The sequence below is a fragment of the Amborella trichopoda genome, chromosome 5 (genome assembly GCF_054954075.1).
Source record: "Amborella trichopoda isolate Santa Cruz 75 chromosome 5, AtrichopodaSantaCruz75HAP2 v2.0, whole genome shotgun sequence".
NCBI classification, from domain to species: domain Eukaryota; kingdom Viridiplantae; phylum Streptophyta; class Magnoliopsida; order Amborellales; family Amborellaceae; genus Amborella; species Amborella trichopoda.
Window position 1 is genome coordinate 43,670,688 of NC_142340.1, and position 27,402 is coordinate 43,698,089.

Sequence of the window (27,402 nt, forward strand, 5' to 3'; positions counted from 1 at the left end):
TAGTCCCTCCAAGAGAAAAGAAAAATCAACGGTTCAAATATTTTATTTAAAAAAAATATCATTTTTAGTTTTTAATTTTTTAACATGTTAACGATCTCCATATTAAGGATTGTATATTCCTTAAAAATCAGGGCAAACAATTATTTTAAAAATGTACCATTAAGGGGAGACATTTCTACATATGAGTCTGGGGACTCGTAGAAACCTTGTCCTTCATTGTTTCACTTTTTGTTCAAAATAAAATGGCTATAATTTTTTAATTTGAAATTACGAAAACATCTGAAATGTCATTGTTTAATGCCCTTATAACAATAATTAAAACTCACTTATTCGGTTGAATTTGCCTAATCTCGCATAAGCACGTTTAATCGGATTGAAGAGTTTATACTATGCTTTGCTTTATTTCTGTCTAGGCAAAAAACCCGAAGAATTCAGCTGCTTTGTCCGAAGCGAAGCAAAGATAACAATACTGTGAAACAGATTTTGAAGTGATCCCAAGAGTTCCGCAACCAAAACCCCACCATTGTTGCAATATTTAGAGGTGCACTTTACTTTGATTATTTTAGGTTGAGACTTGGTATAAACACCAACTTTATGTAAAATATATAAGGTGCAACACCTTATACGATACAAAGTAATGTGCACCTAATTTTACTAAAAGATGTAGTTATGGTGTAAAAAAACATGACAATCGCTTTAAAATCTATATTCAATCTTAATTAAAAAATTTAAAATTTTAAAAATAGTTCAAGTCAAGTAGATCTATAAACATTTTAAAAATTTGAAAATAGATAGTTCATTAAACTTACTACAAGATGCTCCTCAAGTAAATCTCAAATTAGGTACACCTTTAGGACCGCAATTTTTGGGGATGTATTTTCAAATCATATGTCTTTGATAAAAAAAAACAAGGATGAACAAGGAACATCCAATATTTGGAGGGCAAGATCTGGGTATCAAATAATTCAAATTCATCTCTATTTCTTTGAAAATAATGCTATAGTTGTTCTTAGTTGCATACGAGGAACTCAAATAAAAGAGGGTGTGGTTTGTATAAGATTGCAATATTAAACAATCTAATTAAAGGGCACTTCTAAATTTTATTATAAATATAATTTTGATATTAAAAGTTCGTAGGATGGCTTGAGAATCTATTTTCATCTCTACTTATAAAATTTTAAATTTTAAAAATAGTTCAAATCAAGTAGATTATAAATACATGAAAAAATTGGAAATAAATGGTCCAAATAATGTATTGGAAGCTGCTCTACTCGAAAGACTCAAGAAATTTTTTTTTCTTTTCATATTCATATATCTTGAAGACAATTAGAGGGTTTTCCAACATCCCAATGACCTTTAATGATAGATTTTTGAGATACATCTTTAATTCTATATTTTAAAGTTGCAACCTTATTTAAAATTTTCCAATAATAAAAAATATCTTCCAAAATATCTCTTTTACCGGAGAGAGTTAGTGTACAATATGCTCCTATGGGAGCATGTTATACACGCTCGTAGATTACCAAAATGCTCTCATGGCGGGAAAAATCCTTAGTGGCTTCCTATAAGAGCTTTCCACATTAGTGCTTTTTACTGCGTTTTTCTCCTCATTGGCATGGGGAAATACGGTTTTCCCTCTAATAGAATAATGTCTTTTTCCCTTCAGATGGCGAATTAGAGTTTTCTCCCTTCAAACAGTGTTCCAGGGTTTTTCCATGAATTGAGAACCAGGGTATTCCCCTTAAAATGGAGAATTCGGTTTCTTCCTTGTGGTTTTCCCCTTCAAACGGAGAATGACTCTTTCTATTAATTCAGACGGAGATTCAGTATTTTTCCACTGAAATGAAGAATCAGGGTTTTCTTCCCTACTCTTCCGTGGATTGAAATGGAAGATTGTGGAACGTGATTTCTGAAGATGAAGCTAGTTTAATAATATTCCATTTTAGTTCTCTATCAGGCATTCAAATGCAGAAATAGACCATAGAGACTCTGAAAGTTTGGAGATTTTTTGAACCACTATTGAGATTTACTTTTTTATAGCGATGCATACCTACAAGATAAGGGGTATCAATGTTAAATTCCCATATAAAGCTTATGATTGCCAGATTGCCTACATGGATAGTGTTATTCACTGTTTACAGGAGGTATTCTTTTTCAACTTTGTATATCAATATGAATTTATATACTTTTTGCATTATTTTCTCTTCATTTGAACTTGGAGCTTCAAGTTTTATTTTCTCTTGCTCAAAAATGAAAGAAAAAAAAAGCAGCATAAATTGTTTACCTTGTTTTGGTTAGAATTAAGCTGATTCAAGTATTAAAGATGGCACATTTTTGGCCCTTGTGAACTGTGTTTGACATTAAATTAGTCAAACTAAGTGGTGAATTCGATGAAATATTTTCTGGAAACGTTTAAATATAGGAAAATTGTTTCATGCGGGCTGGACAGCATGACTACATATGCGGTCCAAAAAATGTAGAGCATCCATCTTAAAGATGGATGCAAGTAGGTGTTCCATCTAAAAACAATGGAAAGTAACACTCCAAATGTTTTCTTACTAGAATTATTATTTCTAATTTTTAAAATTTACTTATTTTTTCATATTCATGATCTCCATGTTAGAGATTACATGTCCTTAAAATTAAGCTAAAAATCCATCTCAAAAATAGATTTATTAATAGGCCCGCATTCCTACATATGCGGGCTTGGCCGCATAGAAACCGGGTCCATAAATATATATTTCTCCCTTGAACATATGTAATGTCTGTCTCCAACCAAAGGAATATAGGGGATCTCTTGTATTTTCTTTTGCTAGCTTATTTCAATTTTTTTATGATTTGTATTACAATTTAATTTCCTCTATGGACTTGAATTTTGTCTTAAAATCCCCTCTTATATGCAAATGTTTTCACAACCCAATCCTTATTTTTTATTACTAAATGTTTTTGTTGTTTTATGTTGCCTGTAATGGATGAATTGAGTTTCCACCTGAACACCTTCTAAATGTGCTTGCCAATTAAGAATAGTAATACATGCATTGATTTTCTCATCGGAAGGTGTAAAATTTGAGACCACACAAGTTAACACTGAAAGAAGAAGTGTAAAATTTGAGACCTTGGAACTTTTCAACAGGATTCTGATATGCTTGCAGGAATACTCATAACATACAAAAGGAAAATAAAATGAAAGTATAAGAAAAAGGTTCTAAACATTGAAATGGTCATAATATTGGATAAATTGGTGGAATGAACTATTTGTTTTCCAATGGTTTCGTCAATGTTGTTGCCAGGGATCCAATGCTGTACTGGAAAGTCCCACTGGAACGGGCAAAACCCTGTGTTTGCTCTGTGCTACCTTGGCATGGAGACAAAGCTTAAAATCTTCTGCAGAAAATGTGGAGGATGAAGTGGAGGGTTCTGCTTCTGGTAGGCCAAAGCTTCCTACCATTATATATACTTCACGCACTCATAGCCAGTTGAAACAAGTCGTTCGAGAGCTGAAAGCATGCCCTTACAGGTTAGACATGGCAATTTGAATTTTTAGGTTGTGTGCAATTCCTTTCTACTTTCTTTGATGACCTTAATTGGATGGTCTCTTAGTTATGCACTTCTCCTGCTCCATACTCCTTTTTAGACTGATTTTTATGCATAGTTTGAGTGCACTTAATCATTGATCCAAGTGGTGTACATGATTTATGTTTTTTGGATGTTAGAATAAGATTGAAGACTGATTTTGTTGTGATATTGGAATCTTTAGGACAGCCGTAATTTAAAGCTCTTTGTGTCTGATTTTATGAGAAAGCTCTTTGTGTCTGATCTAATTCACAATTTTGTTGCAAAATTTAAATTCTGTGATCAACATAAACATATGTATAGTCATCAAATTTGCTGGAAGGCCATACAATGATTTGATATCTGAAAATTAAATGGGCTTATGCTTCTACTTACCAGTGAGAAACAATGGATTCTCGTCATTTAGGGTATGCTTTGTGCCTTTATCATATAATTATTGATTGGCATGGGTGCAGTTTGGATTTGTTTAAGACTCTTATAATCTTTGGCAGCTGCCTTTTAAACGTCTGATAGTCTACTAATTGAATGCAAATTTGGAGTGAACCCTTTGATTGTACCTCATTCCAATAGTTGAGAACAGAGTCCCGTTGTCTCAGTGTGATGGGGGGCTTATTTGGTAAAGTTGGGCAGAGCTCATGGTTTCCAAGGCTTTGAATCCATGCTTCTCTGGTCCCTTGGGCTGAACTATTGGAGAACATAATATTTAATTGGAGAGAAAATGTTCGGGAGTACACTATGTGGAGGCAAAAGATTTGGCAAAAGATTCCTTTTAGGCCTTTATGGTGAGCGGGTTGCGATGGCCTATGCTTTTAGATTTATTCATGGGGGTATGGAGCTCGTTGAAGGCAAGAGACAGAACAGCCTTTCTCAGTCTTCTCTCTTCCCAGATATTTGAAAATAATGATGCTCCATAATTGCTTGATTCCAATGAGCTTTGAAGGCACAAAAACATTCAACAACTGACCTTGAAGTGCTCATGTAGTTCTGTATCAGGTTTTGCTGGTTATTACTTTGATGTCGGAGAACAATGATTGGCACCTAAATCTTAGGAGGTAACTTCAAAAAAAGAAGAGAAAAAAAGAAACAAATTGTCCCTGTAGACAAGCAACATGGTGTTTTGACTTAATTGATACTTAAGCTCCTGTACAGATGGTTTTGGCTGTCATCGTCTTAGCTTTCATAGTCTTGTAGGTTGCATTAATTGCTATTGTTGCATATATTGCATATATATATATATATATATATATATATATATATATATATATATATATATATATATATATATATATATATATATATATATATATATATATATATATATATATATATATCCAATTCCATTTTCATTTTATGGCTCTTCTTTACTGGTTTTTGGGAACCGGAAAACTTGTTAATGTGCATTATAGTTGTTTAAACATGTGGTGACTTAGCTGTGCACATTGCTGCAAACTTTCAGGCCCAGGATGGCAGTGTTAGGTTCTCGTGAGCAAATGTGCATTCATGATGAAGTGAGTATGCTTCGTGGGAAATTACAGAACGGTGCTTGCCAATCACGTTGCAAAAAACGCTCTTGCTTCCATCAGATGCGTGTCTCTGGTATTTTTGCTTTATGCTGTTTGCTTTATTTACCATTGAAACATGTGCTGACATTTAGGTTCAATGTATCATAGAGATTTGCATATTCATCATTGTGCCAGGATTTTGAAAGGATTTAGTTTGTATTTGCTTTATTCCTTGATACTCTCAACCTTGGCTTTGAATTGCATGTGAATTATATCCTTGATATAATTGTCCCCTAGCTGCAATTGTCATTTATTGGTTAACATGCTTTTTGGATATGGGGGTCAAGTTAGGACCTCTCCTTTGTTTATTTTTCTTTTGTTTTGGTAATTATTGAAAAGGCCCAATCTCTCCCTTTTCAATCTTCTTGCTTGTTTTGGTTTAAATGCTTGATATATGTGGAATAATTTTTCCAGTTGTTGTGTGAAGCATGTGCATGTTGACTAATGCTTGCTTTATGAGATCTTATCTAGAAATAGCTTCATAATATGTAATTTCATATATTGCTGAGGTCCTTTTTTGTTCTTTGTTTTAGTGGAGGTGGTTATATGGCGTAATTTTGTTTTAGAAATTTAAATTTCTCTACTTATGTAATCCTCATTTTATTTTATGAGTGGTTAGGCTTATGTTTGTGTTGGTGCTGTTCCTTAGAATTTGGAAACCAATATATGGATGTTTTCATGCATTTCTGATAATCTTTCCATGCAATCTCTAGATCTATTTGTTATTAGAGGGCATATGGTGATTATCTTATTATTCTTGTTAATGTAGACTATATAAAGGATAATCCTAAGCTTGGGTGTGAGCCTTTGGACATAGAAGACATGGTCAATATAGGGCGATCAGAAGGACCGTAAGTTCTCATGATAAATATTCATCTTGGAATTTCCTCTAATTATAATAGTAATTTTTCACAAATATTTTATTCTGCAGACCTTGAAAGGTTGCTTTCTCCTCTAAATTACTGATATACCCCTGCTGTCCAGGTGCCCTTATTACTTATCTAAAGAACTTCACAAGGCAGCTCATATACTGTTTGCCCCTTACAATTATCTTATTGACCATGGGAACCGTCGTTCTCTTAGTGGTATTTGTTGGGAGAATACTGTGCTCATTTTTGATGAAGCTCACAACTTGGTAATTGTGCTGGGTTTCGTTAATCTCAATGAGCAATACTGCATTATTCTTTTGAGTTCGTTAATTATTACATTACATCCTTCTCATTGGACTGATTTGAGTGTCATCAAACTATCCCATTGTGTTGCCACTTTTCACATGTATTAATTTATGATAATGCAGGAAAGCATATGCGCTGATGCTGCCTCATTTGACTTGCCCATAAGCCACCTGACTGCTTGTATTTCAGAAGTGAAAAAGTGTGTTGGGATTTCTGTTGCAAGAAAGACGGCAGAAATGGTAGAGGATAAATCACTGGATCCTGAGAACTATGCAATCCTAAGGGGTAGGTGAGTTGCTGAATTTCTCTTTCAGGAATGCTTCTTTATTTGCAATGTACATAGAAGTTAATCTCAGCTATGGTGTTTCCTTTTTCTTTCCAATCTTAGAAGCAAGAATTTATTTAGGGATGGCACGTCCTCCCCCATGAGCATTCCTCGAGTGATTTGCATAGTTGAATCTGATTAAAAGTATTGTTACTTCGTTCCCAACTCAAGATGCATTGATATTCTCGCCTCTAAGGCTGCAGTCATGCAGTTTTATATAATTAGCACTCTAACATGCAAAATTCAGAATTATCATTCTAAAAATAATTTTAGTGTTTACCCTTGCAATATTCCTGTGTTTGATAGACAAGAATGGCGGACCAGGATTTGTATAGCCGACCCCAAATAGTTGGTAAAAGGCTTTGATGATGATGATGATCACCCTTGCAATATTCCTGTTGTTATCCCCTGAAGTGTCTAGTTTGTCAGGGAGGATAAGTAATGAATTACCCTAAAGTTTCATGTGATTAGTCTACCATACATACACTAATATATCTCGATACTTGCTATAGAAACAGTGCCATTTGGAATTATTCCTAGCCCTCCCCCTCAAGCTGAGAATTTGTATGTGGCTTTTAAAGCTTGGAAAGTATTGACAAATACTTATTTCTTTTTGAAATGTTCAATACAAATGATCTTTATTTGGACAGTAAAATGTCAAAGTAATTATGCAATTGTAGTTGTCTTTGTCTTAGTTGCATATACATGTGTACATAATCATGTAGTCTAAGTCTAAAGGAAATATCTGAATTTTGACCTCTTATATTTGTGTTTAAGCCTTTGAAGTGTCATACTGTCATTTCTATTAAGATGCAAGATTTAGAGGTTTTTTCACAATTTACGAGTAGTAATGTAGAGTGCTTTTTCCTTGTTTGGGGTCCTAAAGTGAAGTCTGGAGCAGATTCTGATCTAGTGACGGTCGACAGTTATCTGATGTTCATTTTACTGTTAACATGTTCCTTTGGAGCATATTCTTTAAGATTTATGTCAAAGAGAAACTGTTGACTTGACGGTTTTTTTTAGTTATTAGATTCAGATTGGCAAAGCAGAAACAAATAGTATTCTGTTGCTGGAAACAAAATAAACATATAGCATCTCAGGATTTGTAGCCTAATCATTAGAAGCTCAATCTTTTTGGTCTTAAAGCATATGGCCCTTGATAGAGAAGAGTGGAGGAACATGATTCCATGTAGCCGCCCCCAAGATGATAATGAATCCTTTCACCCAAGGTTGTAGGTTTGAAATTAATTTTGTTTAAAATAAAATCATGAAAGAACAATTCATCATTAGGTAAGCATGCTGGTGGAAAGTGAAAGCCAAGGACGTGACTTACTGTGAGAGACAAAATTGGAAGTTATTGCCTTAGAAAGCATTTTTCAGGTCTAGTTAACAACTAGATGATCAATGCTTAAGAGGTGATGCTTGTATCCTTGTGGTTTGGAACTCTACTACTTGCATCTTAGTTCATAGGATCATACCTCTGGTCATCAATCAAGAAAAGGAAAAAGTCCTTACGGTTTTAAGTTGGACTGCATGAAATAAAGTCTGTGCTTGTGCCTCAAACATGATTGAGCACAAATTTCATCGGATTTTTGAAGGCATTTTTGTGTCATTTTGACTATGGGCCTGATTTTTGTAGGTCTTCTACAGAAGCTAGAGGAACGGATAGCCCAAGAGCCGATCCATTCAATTGAATCGGGATTCACTCGACCTGGACCTTATATTTTTGAACTTTTTGCTGATCTTAACATCACACAATCAACAGTCGGGACGCTGATTAATACTATTGATCATGCTATACTACTTCTTCAGGATGATATGCTTGGATCTGCACTTCCTTCAGGTTTCGTTTGCTTTACATAAACATGTGTTTCCCTTAATGAATACATTTAGTTGATTTTCATGTCATTATATTGCTGAGATTGGAGAACTTGAGATGGCTGTGTAAGATCTAACTGTCCACTTGAACTTCTGCATTCTACTAGATTTGCCTTCTGATACACTACAATCAAAGGGAAAGGGTACGATCAAGCTAGAAAACCTGAGGGATATCTTTGAGCTTATCTTCAGAAAGGGTGACAATTCTCATGCAGCTTCCTACCTCGTAAGTATGCAGCTTCCTAATGCATAAATGGTTGAGGTGCTTATATTCTTATTCTTCACAATTGACTGAATCTTATATTTCTGATTCTTCATTCCTTGAGGTACTTGGGAAATGGCTTTGACCATGATGGCTTCAGCTTTAATACCCACACGTATCCTTAACATTTGTCATCAACAAGATGACTTCATACTGATTGAAATCTTTTTGTTGGTTTTGAATGAAGGTTCATGTACATGAGCCCCAAATAAATGATGCTGCTTCATTTAAAGGTATTATGGGGCAATTTCACTGAAATCTATAAATTTGATTGTGGCACAGTTTTGTTTCTTGTTTAGAATGCAATGATATTGAATGCTTGGATAAGAAAATGAATCTCTTGTCCCAGACATTTGGATGTCTGGGTTCACTTTTTCTAGTTGCCAAATATCTGAATGACCAGCTGTATGATCTGGCTGCTTTTGTAGTGGTGGACATGATTTTGGTTCATTGCAATAACACTGTGTTGTGTACTTTCCAGCATGCCTATCTAATCTTAGCCATCACACCATTCATTGTCCTCCCCGATGGTTATGGGCTATTTTGGCCTTCATACTAATGGGTACTGTTCATGCCTATATTGACACCACTATGTTGCACATGCCACAGACATCCATATGATAGTTTGTGGTCACATCTCTTCTTCTGCATCTGCAATTTTGTGGAAACCAGGGTTGAGTGTGTATAAACAACCTTGGACATCTCCTACCTATTTCAGTATTACACAATTTGAATTAGGTTTATTTAAAGTTTTCAAACGCTATCATTGAATTTTTATTTTCCCAAAGTCTAAAACCCCCATTTTGCTCGTAGTCGCCTGAAGAATTGCTGTTTCCATATTTGCAGCTAAGGGCTGTAGAACACTGAGCTGGTGGTGTTTCAACCCTGGAATTGCGATGCAAGAATTTGAGAAATTGGGTTTACGCTCCATCATTGTGACTTCTGGAACATTATCCCCCTTGGACTCGTTTGCTTCTGAAATGAAGTTGTAAGTGGTACCACTATAATGGTGCATACAAGATTGGACTGTGATTTTTGTTACTTAAAATATTTTTCATGTCTATATTTGCAGAGATTTTAAAGTTAGGCTGGAGAATCCTCATGTTATACAACCCAATCAAGTCTGGGTTGGTGTTGTGGCTTCAAGTCCATCTGGTCACTCTTTCAATTCTTCCTATCGATTTCGTGACACTGTCAAGTACAAGCAAGAACTTGGCTCTGCTATTGGTAAGTGTTTAAGAAGTTCGTTTTCATTATGAGTTTTGTGGAAGCCTATTGCAGAAAATCCCATGTCTGATCTAGATTATCTTGTTGCAGTGAATTTTGCTCGAATTGTTCCCGATGGACTACTTATTTTCTTTCCATCCTATTACTTCATGGAAAAGTGCATTGAATACTGGCAGAGTATGGTACGTCATTGCCGAGATTGTTGTCTTATCAAAATTTTCTAATTTCTAAGTCTTTTTTTTGTCCCCTAATTTGCGAGTATGTTTTTAGGGTAACGAAAGCTCTGCAAATTCGAGTTCAATCTGGGAAAGAATTTGCAAACTTAAGCAGCCAGTTATAGAGCCCCGGCAATCTGTGCTTTTTCCACAAGCAATTGAAGTCAGTAATTTTACTTGTAATGCTCATGTTTCTGTTTTGGCTTTCTTGTCCTCATTGCCATTGATTGGGTTGACATGGCATTGCGTTTGCAGGATTTTAGGGCAAAATTAAATGACACCTCTACTTCTGGTGTTGTTTTTTTCGCTGTTTGTCGTGGCAAGGTTGGCTTTATCCTTGATTTTCATCTTGATCTACTGACATTATCTATTTATTTTTTATATGTTGTGGCTACCTTATTATTTGATTGATAGGTGCAACATAATACTTTAGAAGAGGCACTAGTTGCACCACTTAGGACACCATAGCTGAAATTGAGCCATCATGCTACTGGTGTAATTGTTTTTATATCTAGTGAAAGTATTTCTTAACATGTAGATAATTTATTTTCATTGTTCATATCTAATATTACATGCACCTCATCTCCCAATGAATACATAAATTGCAAATCATGAACTTCGTTTCATCCGTTTGCTGCACGCACTTTGCCACATAGTTTGTCTAAGTTCTTATCTATCTTCTGGAGTGCATGTTCATGCTTGTGTGCTTTCTAATCGTTGTATACCTTTTACCCAATTATAGTGGTATTATTTCATTGATCTTTTTAGGTTTACATTGTTTTTTTTTATTGATAAAGTTATCTAGTCTACCTCAAACATGTTATTGAATATTGCCATATGATATTTGGTACTCATCAGGTGAGCGAGGGTTTGGATTTTGCTGACCATGCTGGGAGAGCTGTTGTAGTTACCGGTATACCTTACGCTATGTTGACTCATCCAAAGGTCCAAGTCATTGTTCTTTTCTTATTGACCTAAAATGCATTGTTATCTTTCCAATATCTGGTTGTTTGATTCTTGGCTTTCCCTAGAAAATCACTAAAGATTGTTGAAAGTATGTTTTTGCTAATTTTAACACAGGTACGTTTGAAACGTGAGTACTTGGATGAGATTGCTTGTTCACAGGACAAGAAAGTCAAGGTATTTTGTTCAAATCTCGTCTCATCGCTGACATACTGAACGTTATATGTATTAATATATCCATCTGTTATAATACTGTACATTGAAAAAGAACTAGTTAATACTGCGTACGTTTTTGTGAACCATGTAGGCTTTGACTGGGGAAGAGTGGTATGTCCAGGAGGCAGTTCGAGCAGTAAATCAGGCTGTTGGGCGTGTAATACGACATCGTAATGATTATGGAGCGATTATTTTCTGTGATGAAAGGTTTACTTGCAAACTTTTATTTTAGATTCAACCTCTAACAATATCATTGTTTGGTAGTTGGGGTACCTGGGAATATTTGTATTGGATGAGATATTGTGTCCTCGTAAATCTTAGGTTCCCACTTCCAGACTTCTTCAAAATCAATCAGCTTATCCTCTGTGGAATAGCCATTCCTTGCGGGTTACCTTTCCATGTGGCAAGTGTGTGCCAATAACATAGATGTGTGACCCACGTCATTGTTATGCACCCCTCTTTGTGGTGGCAGATTCTTGTGCACAAGGCGAAGGTTTTTGGGGAAATGCTTCTAAATTAATCGATGAATCTTTGTTTAGCTGAATTCTTATTTTAGCTACGTGGAATCTGCACAAGAATTCTTTAATTTTTTTAATTGAAATAAATATTTCCTGTTGTTGGAATATTTGGTTTTTGTTTGTTCCATTATGAGTATCACAATTGGTTTGTAGCTGATATTATGACTCTGCAATCTTTTGGCATGTGTATTTACTTTCTTTCCTAATTTTTGTGCAGGTTTGCTCAACCGAGATATCAATCTCAAATGTCAATGTGGCTTCGTCCTCATATCAAGGTTGTTTCTTGGTTTATTGCTTTTCTTGTGTGTGAAGCTTTCCCACTTACCTACTGATGCTTCTTCAGTGTTACTCTCAATTTGGGGAAGTTACACGTACATTGACCAGATTTTTTAAGGGCTTCAAAGATCCTGAAGGACTTGGTCCTCACATGCCAATTTTTTCAGAAACTAATATTATGAGTAAGTGTTTTCGACCTGAAATATTTTGAGCTGTTCTGTATACTTTGGGAGTGTTTTGAATGAGCTACATATTGTGGATAGCCTGGGATTAAGATGCTTGTATTCATGTACTACACCTGTGTTGTTTAGTGGCGCACAATCTCTGTTTTTTTTTAAAGAATACTTGACTCTGTTATGTAGAGATTTGTGTACAAACAGAAATCAATGTAAGGCTGCCCACATGTGGGGAACAAAATAAGGAGGGCATAAAATTCACATAAAAGTATTCAGAATAGATTTTTTATTTTAAACCCTTCAAGGGTAAAGCTTTTAAAAGGGTGCTTTATTTTTATCACTTACACTCCGTTGCAATCTTTTATTTCTTTTTTCTTTAGGGCGTAGGGGGAAGAGGGGCTCTGTAGACTTTCCCTCTCAACTCTCTGTCTCTCTGTCTCTCTCTCTCTCTCGCTATGAGTTATCCTAAGGGCTTGCCTCTGGTCCATGGATGGCCCTAAACCCTAGTCAGTCCCCATCATAATCAAAACCCTGGGACCCCCCTCTTGGCCCATTGATCCCTGCCATTGCAGGAAAAGCTGCTGAAATTCTTCTGGCGTCAAAAATCTACTGCAATCTGAATTTTGATCATCATTTTCTCGTAGCTGAATTTCAAGGTTTTTCCTTAACAAGCTTATTTTGATTGATATCCGTGACTGTAGACCTAAATGTTGTTAGTCAATTTAGATTTCTTGAGATCAACAGCTCTGGTTGATTTTGAGATCGATCTTGAGGCAGTTTCAAACTTTCAATGGCCGAGGTTCCTCTATTTGTGGGGACATACAATGAATCCTTAAGTGTCATGAATATGGTGGAGGATACCAGAAATAGGGCACAAACAGAGGAATGGGCTGCATGAACTTGTGGATTTAAGGTTTGGTTGGCTTAATGCTTTGGGAGGAGATCTGTGTATTCAAGAGAGCTAGGGGGGTTAAAGATGGAGGGTACTTCTCGTGGAAGGTTGAGGAAGGGGATATGGTCTAGGATTAGGGTTTGGAAAGAGGTGAGAGGCCTTCTTTGTTGTTTCTTCTTGTTTTTAATTGTGATTAGGTGCTGCCCCTTCTCTTTCAGGTAGCATTGTCCTTGTCGCTGTACACTTTTATCTACCACTGAAAAGATAGATCTGTGTTAATGGCTTCAATAAAATGACATATAAAAGGTCAAGAATCTTATGTGTATAAATGTGCGAGCCCAACAACAAAAGAGCAAGGCTATTGTTGAATATAAAAATTTAAACAAAGCAGTGTTCCTTGATAGACTTTGTTCAAGCATTTGTGTGTCGCTAGGTGATCAACAATTTCTAGGTCACTCATGCATCATGGTGTGAACTTTTAGTAGTTATACTCATTAAGATGAATATGGTCAATGGTGGGAATACATGGGTTTGAATGGGTCAAATATTGTCCTTGGGCTACACCTAATTGGCTGTCTGTTTGTTATTCTTAAAAAGTGACAGTGGCCTGTAATGTTCTTTTGTGAGATATCAAGTCTCTAATTCATCGTTTAAAAACTTGAATGTGGTTTCGAGTTTCGTGAGTCTGGAAGAAAATTTGGCAGTTTATTCAACTTTGGGTGAGACCAATTCTTTTTTTTTTTTTTTTGTATTTTCTTTTCTCTAATGAGTAGGTAAGCAGTGGGAATTGAACTCCTGATGTTACATTGTGGCTTTCACCCCCAACCACCAAGCCAAGATCCCCAATTTGAGTGAGACCAAGTCTAAATCGGGAAGTGCATATTTTTTGGTGTTAATTCTGCTATGTTTAATAGAGAAAACTGATAAACTCAGCCAAAACCTAGTTTTTTATAATAAAACTCGGGAACCTGCTAGTCAAGTTGGCTTGGAGGAGTTGCAAAAATCAAAATGAGTTTTAAGCACTGCTTGACTTAGAGTGATGAAATTTTATGTACTGAAGCTGAGAGGGAATAAGCGATTTTACTGGTTTTGATCTTCCTTTCACCTGGAATTTCCATATCTTCTCCCATGACAATCTTTCATTGGATTTACCCTTGGAGATAGGACTTCATATGGTCGTCTAAGCTTGATGGTCAGAAATAAGTTTCTCTGTGCCAAAATTGGTTCACCTTATGGGCGTTGTCAATACTTAGGTACTCTTTTCCTTAGGTACCCAATGGAAAAATCCTAAAAAGCGCTGATCCTCAAATGGAACAAATCACTTATGCCTTGTATCAGTAGAAGCAAGAAGTAGAAAAAAGGAAAGAAACAATCTTAGGTGGAATAGACAAGAACACTATCCAGTTGAAAGACAAATCACCTTTGAACTGGAAAAATTTGCAATGTCCAAGATCATTTTTCACATTGCACTTCCAATTTTAAAATTCAGGGCACTATACTTTCAAAACTTAAGACTCCAAATTGCACTTCCAATTTTAAAATTCAGAAGGGAAAATTTTCCTTGAAGGCTTTTGACAAAAGGTGAACCTAGGAACTTCATCCCAGGGCCATGATATTATGTAACAGAGTTTGAAATAATTCTATTCCATTTTGCATTATAAAATTATAAGACAGATGTGCTTAACATACAATGTTAAGAACAATGAAATAACACTTGAAATGACTTGCTCTCCCAATACATTTGAGTACATCATATATCGTGAAATTCTTCAGCCTCATCATGAAGTGAGTTCTAGACTCACTAGATTAGAGAAGTTCTAAAGTTGTATGATGCATTCTTATATGGATACATGGTTTGAAATGTGAGTATCGAGTGTCTTCAATGGTGGGCAGGGCGTTGATAACTGACATTGCATTATTGGTGAGAAATTTTTGTACTTCTATTTTGTGGTTGTAAACTGAATTTAATTTTTTGTTGTTGCGTAAAGTGTGGCATGACAATGGCGTCCTAGTGTACTTTGTTATATAAGACTTCACTGTCTAACAATGATATAATTCTGCTACACTTTGACTAGTGGAAGTATATAGAAAAAGTAATGTGATTTTATTCATGCATTTTCATGCCGAAATTGTTTGCGCAAATGTTGGTTATCCCTAAATCATAAAATAGTTTCTTATCAAAAACCCGTAGTAATGTGCAATGAATAATTATTGAATTCTTTGCCTTTTGGCAAATTGTAGTTAAAAGATAAAATTTTGAGCTAAGAAATTTTGGATGAGCTGCTTTGTTTTTATCTCCTCTCCTTCGGTGTTCTATGATTTCTCCATATAAGCATATCCCACTTTCTTTCCTGAAATTGCTTTTGTTTTGATTGATAATATTTCCAGCAATTGAAGATTCAAATTTGGCTCCAGACCAAGCAAATGATGAGGGGAGACTCAAAACCCCAGACAAATGTATGCCTTTTAACAATGAGTCTTCTAAGCTAGCAGATGGTATGTGCGAACTCTTGATTCTTTCTTGTAACTATCACTTCTGATTGCTTTCTTGTAACTGTTTAGGTGTCGAGTAGGATATTGTGGAGTTTTGTACTTTTAAATGTATTTGTGTTGGTCCAGTTTGACGTAATATTAGAATGTCTAGAAGCTTTTATGTAAGAGGCACACATGTATAATCTATTATAGAGTGCCTGGGACACACTTAGGTTCCCTTTCTCTCAAATGTACAAGGTTCTTCTTTCTTCTCTACATTCGAACTGTATGTCATGCAGTTCTGACAGATATGACTATGTTAGCAGTTTTTGATAAACCTGATTGGCCATTTTAATATATTTCTAATTTTCTATAACTACTACATATTTATTATTAGATCTAAACTTTACTGTCTCTTAAAATGTGAATATTTTTAAAAATCTCTTAAAATGTGAGTATTTTTAAAAGAAATGCTACTGAGCATTAGAATTTTGTTATTGTTAGAGTTTTAAATCACGATGATCTTTTCGAAGAGCTACTATGAGCCCTTGTTGTTGAGAATGGGAGTGGGGGATCGTTCCCTGTAAGAAGTCCTTTGTTCAGGAGACTCATGGGAGCATCTGTAGTATAGTTATATTCAAAGTTGGCTATATTTGAGAAGTTTAAAAATATTTTTGGTTTTCAGAAATTTGTACAAGTTCACTTGCAATTTCCATGAAAGAACATCTCTGCAACTAAGTTTCAACTTTTCACTTTATGACCTCTCTTGGAACCATTTCGAACATGTCTTCATCTTGTTATCATTTTTTGTGGGCATTGATGCGATCTTATATTTTTCATAAGTAGAGTGAAGGGCATATAATTCTCTTGACATGTCAAACTTCTTGGATTGGATCTTATAGTGGCTGGAGTTCTTCTCATGGGGTGGAATACATGTGGAGGGACAACCAAGCATCCATTGGAACATTTCATTTCTCTAACTTTTTGAATTTCACGTAACTTAGAGAATGTTTAAGCGACTGAAATAGAAAATGTTAGGCCAGGCTCACTTACTTGCTTTGGGACTCTTTCCCTTTATACGCTGCAGTCACACTTTCCCTTTATATGTTGCAATCTTACTTTCATGAATTTGGTACTTCTTCATCTAGTAAAAACTTTCTCATAGATACTCTTAGACTTGTCATTTTCTACAGTATTTGCTTTTCAAACTTAAGTTTATGTTTTCTTTCTCAAATCAACCTTAGGTTTAAATACTCTAAATAATGAGTAGTCTACCTTTCTGATCCTGGTATTGAACAGAATTTTGAAGAAACTATGACAATTATCCAATGTAGTATTGGATTGCAATTGAATTTGGCAAACAACACTGGCATTATAAGAGGACTAAACCATAGGCTTTTCCCCTAGTTTTAGGGGGCTGTGACAAAGACTTGGATGTTAAACACTTCTGATCTTCAAAGGTCGAAAGAAGCCAACATAAATTTTTTTTGAGAATGTTAACCTTTAAGCCAACAGAAAATTTGTGAGGCACATAAAAGAAAAACCATTTCTAACTGCTACCATGTAAAAATGATTTTAGGGACAAGGGAAATTCTTTTCAATTGGTAATGAGCCTTATAAAATTGTAAATGAGGGGAACGATGTTAATTCATAAATAACAAAGGAATATCAAAGATAAGTATTATACTCCTCAGCTGGAAGTACAATGCAATTGCATACTTGATTGCACTTGAAGACTACATGAGCCAATATGCTTTTAGATTATACCATGTCATTCTAACAATGAGATTTATTTACACATTCTTCAAATCCAAGCATTTGCTCGACTCTTCATTGTGTTCAACATGGTTTGTTTACTGATATCCTCATTAGTATGCATTTGAATTTGCTTTGAATGTATATTGATTTCTTTATGGGGTTCTGGAATTTGAATGAAACAATTTGTTTTTGTTCTCTTGCAGCAGTATGCGATGTTGTCTTCTTGCTAAAGAAATTCATGTTACCTTTCTCTCTTATAGTTGCTTGTTTGGTTTACAATATTTTCTGTAAAAGAATATTTAAATGGGTTATACACCGAGCAATGATGTGGAGGCATTCAAAACTGTGGTGAAGGGTATGCCATTTGTTAGTGAGTTGTCTTAGGCTCTAAGCTGGTGCATGGTATGTGCGAGCTCTTTATTTCATTCATCTAATTTCTCATAAATCATGTATGAGATGACCAGGGTATATATTTTCCATTTAATATTTTAATTTTTTCTCATTCAGTGTTGGTATCCCTATGGAATTGCCATGAGTAGACATACCTGATCAGGGCATAAGCCCTGTAGCTCCATGAAATCAATATCCAGCCAACCAAAGGAGGTGTTCATGGATGCCCTTAATGACTTGCGTAGGCTGGGGAAGGACCTATGGATCCTCATTCTACAAACATGGAAAGGCAGTCAGCTATAGCTAAGGTAGTATGGTTTTGGACTTTAGCTGCTGGGCACAGCATAAGAGTGCCTTGAGTAAGCACTTGAGAGGCCTTGGCTGAAGACAAGAAACGTGTGAGCCTTTGTGAAAGATAGATCCATTCACCTAAGGATCGATGACCTCTTGGAGATGGGTGAGTCAATGAATGGATGTGAAAGACGAATGACATATCTCTTGGATGAGCACGAGAGATATATGTCTCTTTGTTGAGACATGGGAGGAAACATTATTTTGGCGGAGAGTTAGGGTGACACATTTCCATACATGTGTCTCTGGATTGAGACATGGAAGGAAACATATCTCTTGGATGAGATATGGAAAGCCAATGTCTTCTACTCTTTTGCATGGAACATAAGGGGATATGGGTCTTACAGACTCGGGGATGGATAGGGACCTCCCAGAAGTTTAAGTAGTGGTTTGGTGAACCCACTCTTACACTTTTGGCCTCAGATAAGGAGGGTTGTATCTTAGGGTTTGTCCCTTGAAACTTCAGTTCACCATACTCTGTTGTGACCGTGTAAAGAGGGAGTACTTACCTCAAGTCTTCATAGGCTATGCCTTGAACCCCACTCTGTGTGGATTTGAGTCACTTGGAGTGACCTAGGATTGTCATAGTTATTTTCACTGCTACAGGGAACTGCATATTACCCAAAAAAAAACAAAAAGGTCCTTGAACGATCAGTTCAAGGACGTAGAAGCATTAGATTTTTCAGTGTTTTTTTGGCTCAATAGAAAGTCTATAGTTTGAGTTTATGCATACCAAATTTCAGCTGAAAATACTGTGTAACTTTACGACATACTTGTTTTTTGTTTGCCCATAGTCTATCCTGCAAATATCAGAAACTTCTTCAGTTCACTCTTGGATGTTCAAAATCTAACATTGAATTGGTGGAATTGAATTATATGACTAATGTCGACTTTCCTTTCTTGCAGCAAAATCTAGTGAGATAATGGATTGCCAAGCCGATGCTACATTATGTTTTTCATCTAGAACAATCTCACCTTTGGTAAATCATCATTTTCACTTCATGTGTTGCATAAAATCTTTAAGGAATCATTTGCTTGTAATTATTCTGATTCTTTTCCAATTTATTGAGATTTCTTGCCAGAACACTCTTCCATCATCTGAAAGCCGAAAGAGATCATTGTTTTCTATGCTTGCTGATACCAAAAGCAAGAGTAATAATCAGTTTGCAGGAATCACTCCAGCCAATCTTTCTGCTCTTAGTACAAGAAAACTTGACCGCTTCTTCACCTTTAGAGAATCAAGTTCCCCTTCCCTGAATTATGGAAAAGTACACATTGCTAAAGGTGATAGAAAAGACGTTGATTATGACTCTGTGGTGGTGGACTTGACCAGTGACTCTCCTTCAAAACACTTCCCAAAAGAGGAGTTAATTGGGCCTGGTCCTTCTAAGGTTGTTATAGATGTTGATATGCACGTAAAAGCAACACAAAATTCAGATAAACTTGGCTCTTGTAGAAAGCTATCTTCACAATTTAAGCATTTGCCCTGTAGCTTGTCTGTAAATAATGCAGAAAAACAGTGTCCATCTATCAGCAACAAATCGATGGCTGTTGATATATCTATGGGAAAGGTGAAAGTGGGGGCAGCTATGGGAAAGGTGAAGGTGGGGGCTCAAGATCAAGACGATAAGAATAGCATGCAAAAATTTATACCTAATGGTGATGAGAAAACGACAAAAGCATCTGATTTCTTGAAACAGGTAAGTTCAATTCTTTAATAAGTTGAAATAGTATGAATTCTTTTGCAAGTTTCTGTGTCATGCATATTGAAGAAAACTCAATGCTGTGTATAATGTTAATGAGCGCATCATAGGTTTTCTAAGAAACAGTAGATAGATATTCCTAACTTGTTCATACTGATTATTTTGTTGTTGAATATGGAAAATTTTGATAGATAATTGAGATGTGCTCTGTGTGGACTAGTACTTGTGAAACGTTATCACTATGCTTATCTACAAGCTGATCTTTGGCCCTTATTCGCTTTCCTTCATAGAGTGTTTGTTCCCATTGTTCGAAATTCTTGTGTTGATATTTGTTACACATGAAAGGATACATTTTCAGTTAGTGAAGGTAAGCAGGCCTGAAGCAGATCAATTTTCAGAGAATTGGAGTAAAAGTCCGATGAAATAGTCTTAATCTAGGAAAATTTTCTGATGAAATTTGTAAATTCAGGGATTTTTAGTTCAAGATTCTTCTAAGAGCAATGATCCAATGCAATGGTTGTATCATAGTATAATGAAACGACACTTCTAGAAAACCATGTTTGTAGTATTTGTATGACCCCAAATTTTGCACACACACTCTCTTCATCTCAATAATCAATCTCCCCCCCCCCCAAAAAAAAAAGTTCAATTTGAACGCTAGATATGGTCAAAATGAGTCCCTTTCAAAAACGAATCTAGACCATTCATTTTGTGAATTTCAAGATCTTAGCCTTATAAACTCAAAATCATTTTTTTCTTTTTTAACATTATTCATCTAATGACAATAAAGTCATCCAAAAAAATTGGAAATGAAAAAATCCTTCTAAGACCTAGATCTAAGCATCTCACCAAAATGAACGGTCTATGTTATTGGGCTAAAAAAATACTTTCTAGGTTGTGTTTTCAGTTTTTTTTTTTGCGATTGTTCATGAGACTGAAAAGAGTGTATATTTCAAATTTTGAATCAAACAAATAGCCATAAGATGGTTTTTTAAGGTTGTTGCATCATATTACGATACAACGGTTGCATGAAATCATTGCTCTTCTTCTAAATGTTGCTGAATTTCAGTCGTCAATTAACTGAGTTTTGTACGAGCACTCTCTAAAATTCATTTTTATGATAAAGAGGGTTGAGTTTGATAATTGGTTTTGCTTGCTATACTGCATAATGTTTTTGGCATGGGGGCTGAAAATGAATTTTGACTAAAACATGTGTCAGATTCTGAAACCATGGTTTCTATGTCTCATATTCTTCTTTTATTTTGGGGGAATGCATCTTTTGTTCTTTTTACTAGAGGTGAGGGGCTTAGGGTATGAAAAAAAGGAAAATAACAAACTTAATTTCCATAAAAAAGAAAGAGTGACGGTTAAGGGAAAGTTACAGACTCGATGAATATAGTGAGAAATAAGTGAGATATTTATTTCTCACTCTGATACATAAGCTGAGGAATCGCCTTTCAAAGGGAGAGATTTGATTTAAAGTGATTTGGATATTTGTATGGAAAGAGGATAACAAAATGGCTATACTTTTGATATTGAGCACCCTTTGGATGTTGTATCTGATTTTAGTTTTTTTATACCTTTAAGGATGATGTCGTTTTAACCACCTTGGGCTGTATAGTTAATGGGAGTCCAACGGGCTATGGTACTTGGTAATTGAAGCTTCATCTGCCTTTTGTTCCCACTAATGATGGTTGTAGATTAGCTGTCCAAGTGAATGTACCTTTGGGCCCACTCAGTTAATCTACAACAGTCCATGATAGTGAACTAACGGTGAATGCTGCTTTAGATTACTGAATATCATTGTTGATTGGAACATGGTATACTTTCTTCTAATGTATTTTCTCTCCCCTGAGGCTGTTTAGATATTTCTATTTATACAATTAGCTGGGTAATCCTTTTCGGAAGTGTGTTTTTAGGATGAGTCCATGAAGAGTGAATTTGGGGCTTACTTTTTGATTATCTTGGTTTTTTATAGGCTCAACTTAAATTGAGTGGTGCGGAATACAAAAAATTTGTGGAATTCATGAGAGCACTCAAGGCCAAGACAATGAATATGAGTTCTCTGTTGGAATCAGTTGCAGAAATGTTCTCTTCACCAGAAAGGCTTTTTCTTCTTAAGAGGTGATCAATCATATTGTTTCTCTGGTTGCAAAGTCTTTGCATTCAATCTTAGAAAAATCTTCAGTTAAATGCAGTGTTCATTTTAATAAGAAAAAGTTATTCAATATGCATTTGTCATACTATGGGATTGGTGCATATGTGAAAGTGATACATCATTGATTATGTGGTTTTGGGGAATAACTTTACAGGTCCTTAGATAAATAACTAGCAAGAGGCGCATGTAATGCACATTTCTGTTACTGTGATTACAATCTGTGAATTGATCTCCAAAAAAAAAGCCTATTATTTTTCCAAAAACTAAAATCCCTAGAATACGGGGATGAGGCTTTTGGTGAAGTTCATAATTATCAAAATACTCTTATGTATTCATAATATTTAATCATGTTTGGACGAAGCATTAATTTAAGGGAGATTTTACTTCAATGAGATATCTCACTATATATTTCTGATTAGATTGCCAATAGCTTAAAAAAAAAAAGATTGCCAATAAAGGTACTTACCCTAGAAAGAGATAGGGTGTTAATTAGATTGAGAGATGGCTTACCTTGAGCTCCCACTTTGTGGGGATCCCTCTTAATAGATACCCAAACTTAGATCCTCTCTTATTAGTGTCTTATTGTACTTGAATGTCATGTATCCAGGGTTTCAAAAAACGGACCGCCTAGTGCCTAGGCGGTTCAGAAGGCATGGGTGCATCGCCCAGGCCTAGGTGGCTGCCCAGGGCCTGTGCCACGCCCAGGGGCGAAAATGAATTTTTCTTTTATTTTATTCTATTGAGTTTTTTTGAAAAATAAAAGCTTTTAGGGGTGAGTTTTAGGTTCATTTGAAACGTAATCCCACAAGAACCCATTTTAGAAAGAGAAAAACCTCAAAAAACTAGATTTTGTGATTTTCATTAGATCAAAGTGTTTCTCAAAGTTACGAAAAATGGATCCAAATATCACCCAGGTAGGTTAGATTTTAGTTTTGGAGTTTTTAATACTATTAGCGGGTGTTTTTGAATATTTTAGCATAAGAAAATATCTGAGAGGTGGAAGTTTGGAGTTCGAGCAATCAAAGTAAGTGGAAAACTTTATTTTTTAGATTGCTTGTTTTATTTTAAGATGTATTCTTCAGGATCTAGTCGAAGTGGAGATCCCGATTGGAAATATGGATATAACCCGAATCCAAATGACAAAAATTGTATTAGATACAATTATTGTGGAAAAGATACAAAAGGGGCATAAATCGGTTTAAGAAACATCTTGTCGGTATTAAGGAGGATATTGTCCCTTGTAAAAATGTTTCTGAAGCTATCAAAGAGAAGATTAAACAATATATGAGTTATGTAAAACAAAAACGAGGACAAAATCCTTGTCATTTGAATAGATCTATTTCTGGTTCTGTTAGAAGAAGTGATTCGTGTTGGAAGTATGGTCATAACTTGAAGCCAAACGATAAAAATTGTATAAGGTGTAATTTTTGTGAAAAATATACTAATGAGGGTATTAACTGATTCAAGAAACACCTTGCTGTTATTAAAGAGAATGTTGTTTCTTGTAAAAAGGTTCCTGAAGCTATTCGGGATGAGATTAGACAATTTTTGAATTTAGAAGAACCAGAAAAGGATGAAAATGAGCCTTGTTCTATGGAAATATTTTCTCTAGGTTCTTCTAGTTTCTATTATCTAACTTTTGTATGTATCAGACTATTAGTGTATGCTTGTATGATTTTACTTTTTTAGCATTGTATGAAAGTGCGGATTATGGTCTTATGGATTATCAAAATTCTCTTCTGGACTTATCCTCAATTCCTCATTCATGGAAATATTAAATATGAATTGTGGATAAAATATCAAAATTTTAATATTTGTGGTTAGAATATGAAAATTCTCCACATTTGTATGAAAATTCTATCTTTTTTTTTCAACTGGGCAGTCCAGGTTTTGGGCGCCGCGCCCGCCTGGACAGGCTGCCTAGCGTTGGGCGGCCTGGATCCCCACGGCCGCCTGGGTGTCGCCTAGCGCTTTTTGAAACACTACATGTATCCTACCCTTAACTCTGTCTTAATATCATCGTAATCATCATAGCCTTTTTTCAATTAATTATTGTCGGCTACACGAATCCTGGTCCGCCATTCTGCTCTATTAAGGGCCATACCCTCAGTGAGGCCATAAGTCCCCATATCTATTCGGACTACTGCCAATCACGTCCTTTTGGGTCTACCCTTTGCCTTTTTCGAACCTTCTACTTGAACTAACGTGCACCTCCTAACAGGTGTTATACTAGGTCCGCACCACGCATGGCCAGCCCACCTAAGTCTATTGTCTCTCATCTTATCGCCTATTGGTGTCACACCTAAATTTTTCCGAATGGATTCATTTTGAATTCTATCCCTTAACTTGGTATTAGATAGAAGTTTACCTTGGAGTTATTTTGGTATATTACAATGAAATTGATCAAGAGAATAAAAATAATGACCAACCTACCGCACTTTACGTTTTGCCGGTACAAAATTGAATAATGATTGAAGTAACTGTTTGAGTAATGCGAAAAGGTAATACCACATAATTAGGAGAAAAGGAGCTTTTCTTTAATTTACAAGCAAATTTCGAGTTTGTTTCTTGCTTGTTCAGGCAATTTAATTGTAAATTTGTATGCCCAATGTTGTAAAAATCGGCCGTGTGGGCTCTGACTTGGCTGAATTACTCAGCCTTGGCATGGTTCCAAGCTGAGTTCAGGTATACAGCGTAGGGCTGGTAAGGCATTCGGGCGAGTATTCTACGTAGCCTAAGTATTGTAAATCACTGGATCTACATATTGGGCGCATTAAATTTAAGGGAAACCCATAAGATTTCTTGCATTTTGTAGATTGAAGAATTGGGGATTTTTTGCCTGATTCTGAAAAAAACTGATTTCATCGAATCCAATAGTCAATCTTTGATGAAGAACCATTCGATGAAAATTTTAATTATTTATTTTTTTCATATTTTTTGGGATTAGTATGAATTTCTCTATATTCGAGTGCCTTTTGTGGGTTTAAACTGCATTCAGTGAGGCTGACTCATGAAGTAGCTCGGCTCAGGAAAGGGCCGAGGCCCAAGCCTGAGCCATGTTTTGCATACTGGTATGTCCTTATTTCACTTTATATTGTTATTAATTTTTTGCAATAGAATGTTAACTAATGTAATAATAGTAGTAGTACTAGCAGTAATAATAAAAGGGATTACATACAAGATTGGTTATGTTTGGTACAAGGTCACAATTGGAATAAGGTGGTTAAGAGTGTTCACAAAGTTTGGAAAAAAAAATAAATAGGATTTTGAGCTTTGTAGGTAGCACTCCCTACTGTATGATTTCACATCCAACAGCTAGGGGTGATTGTAATCTTCTTGTGCCAAAGATAACGGTCTTATTTTATACTTTTCCAAAATAAAAAACATGTATGGTAGGATTATTGAGATTACAGTGCTTTTGCTTTCAGATTCAAGGACTATGTCCCTGCAAATTATCTCCCTCTGTATGAGAAGCATCTTAAAGTTCGGTTTGGAGCAGCTGGAAAAGACGGTGAAGCAACTGTATGTGTGTGCATGTTTGTGATGTGCATGTCTAAATTGGTTTACTTTTTACTATATTAGATTACTGATATATGGTCTGATTTCAATATAGATGAATTGAACCTGTGATCTGCAATGTTGGTTGTCGTATGAAGCTTCTGGATTACAAGATCTGCCATGGAATTCATTTTGTAAATTAAGTTGTACACTACATGTGACCACAACCTATTCATCATCACAAGGGATCCGAGAACAAAAGTTGATTCTTGGATTGTCAAAGAGGCACGTGTATGTAATCATTTTTAGTATGAAAAGATAGGATTGGTGCTCCTTTCTGATTAATTACTTGTTGCTGGTATTATATTTTTGGTTTCCGTATTTAATTTGGTCATGGGGGAGGTGTTGGGCATTGATTTATACGAGTTGAGCTGGTCAGCTTTGCAATAAAGAAATAGTCATGCTGTTGTCCATTTCCTACTGTTAATTTTTTCTCTCTTTCTCGGTTTAAAATCGATGAATTCCGATTTGCCTCTTCAACTTGGAATCAAGCTTTGAATTGCTAGGGTTTTGATTTTGATTTGCTTGGTCCAATTTGGATGATTCTTAAGTTGGATTTGATGAAAGTTAAAATAAAAATAAAAATAGGATATTATTAAAAAAAGGAGAGAATCGGGCAATTCTGGGATTTCTCATAGCGACATTGCCCACCTCCTGATCTTGATTCAACTCGAGCAAATCTGAGTCTGATTGGCAATATTGAATCATTGTTGAGTTGTTTCTGAATCCTAGTTTTTGTGAAAGTGTTAGTATATTTCACTTGGAGAAACCAATGAGAACAATCTTTCTCTTATTAAGATAAATTAAGCTTTTAAGTTTTTTATTAATTTCAGAAGCTCAATTTTTTTTTTTTTTTTAATAAGAATCAGAGACCTGATTTAGTGAGCGTCACTTGGCTGCTTTGATTCGCCTGAGTTTGTAGCTCCAGAGACAGGTAGACTTTTTGTATAAAAGAATAAGAATATTTTTAATGTATAATGATTACTGCGAGTTTCAACTTCATGTTTGTACAAAGAAGAGGAAGATGACAAAAAGGGATCTCGAAAAGGAAACAACAGTTTTAGTGGGTGAGCTGTAGAGGCCGAATGTTATTTGACCCTCACTGATATTTTGAAGTATTCTCTCTTATCAAGTCAATCTCTCTCTCTCTCTCTCTCTCATATTTTGAAGCATTCTCTCACATTAAGTCAATCTCTCTGCCTCTCTCTCTATTATATTTTGAACCGGTCTTTCACATTAAGTCAATCTCTCTCTCTCTCTCTCTATACTTCTTGTACGCCTGATGCACCTTTAAGGATCGATTCGCAAACTCGGCTGGTTGAATCGGAATTGGGCATTGTCTGGTTCATGTTCTGGTTGGTTTTGGTGATCTAGTTAGGTATTTTAAAAAATATTCAAAAAAAGTTATATGAAGTCTAAAAATATAAGGGTTTAGTTTGTCATTTTAGCAAAGATTGAAAAGTGCTTTGGCTATGAATATTTATTTTTACATTTTTCCCTTTTTTAGAAAATTTGAAAATACTTATGCGCACAAATCTTTACATTTTCCTATTTTTTTAGAAAATTTCAAAAATACCTATGAGCACAAATCTATTTTTTAGAATCCATTTTTTTCACTAATTCATAATTATACTTTTCATATTTGTTCAGATTTTTTTTTTTTTTATATTTTTTTTCAACACTTTTTTGATCGGCCATGATTTACCTGGTTAGGCCAGTCGAACCGGCCGGTTTACAAGTACCTAGAACCTGCC

At 35.4% G+C, this 27,402-nt stretch overlaps 1 protein-coding gene across 19 annotated transcripts; it reads left to right on the forward strand.

The window, feature by feature from the left end:
* Window positions 1-1,555: 1,555 nt before the first annotated feature.
* On the forward strand, window positions 1,556-26,061 carry LOC18432067 (RAD3-like DNA-binding helicase protein). Of its 19 annotated transcripts, none has more exons than XM_088868148.1 (26): window positions 1,593-2,144; window positions 3,291-3,517; window positions 5,030-5,169; window positions 5,905-5,986; window positions 6,120-6,270; window positions 6,433-6,599; window positions 8,275-8,478; window positions 8,621-8,739; window positions 8,963-9,008; window positions 9,257-9,337; window positions 9,622-9,763; window positions 9,848-10,002; window positions 10,093-10,184; window positions 10,273-10,380; window positions 10,473-10,541; window positions 11,076-11,162; window positions 11,298-11,357; window positions 11,488-11,603; window positions 12,132-12,189; window positions 12,258-12,372; window positions 15,647-15,754; window positions 19,136-19,209; window positions 19,300-19,929; window positions 21,911-22,056; window positions 25,519-25,612; window positions 25,704-26,061. In XM_088868148.1, exons 7-26 carry the CDS (start codon window positions 8,454-8,456, stop codon window positions 25,710-25,712), a joined length of 2,334 nt encoding a protein of 777 aa, XP_088724274.1. In that variant the 5' UTR covers window positions 1,593-2,144; window positions 3,291-3,517; window positions 5,030-5,169; window positions 5,905-5,986; window positions 6,120-6,270; window positions 6,433-6,599; window positions 8,275-8,453; the 3' UTR covers window positions 25,713-26,061. The 19 variants fall into 19 exon arrangements, 16 of the variants coding, with proteins under 16 accessions (XP_088724275.1, XP_088724276.1, XP_088724277.1 ...); XR_016056398.1 differs by having other exon boundaries at window positions 1,595-2,144; window positions 6,433-6,595; window positions 12,280-12,372; XR_016056400.1 differs by having other exon boundaries at window positions 1,595-2,144; window positions 6,433-6,595; window positions 12,280-12,372; window positions 25,519-25,601.
* Window positions 26,062-27,402: the final 1,341 nt, after the last annotated feature.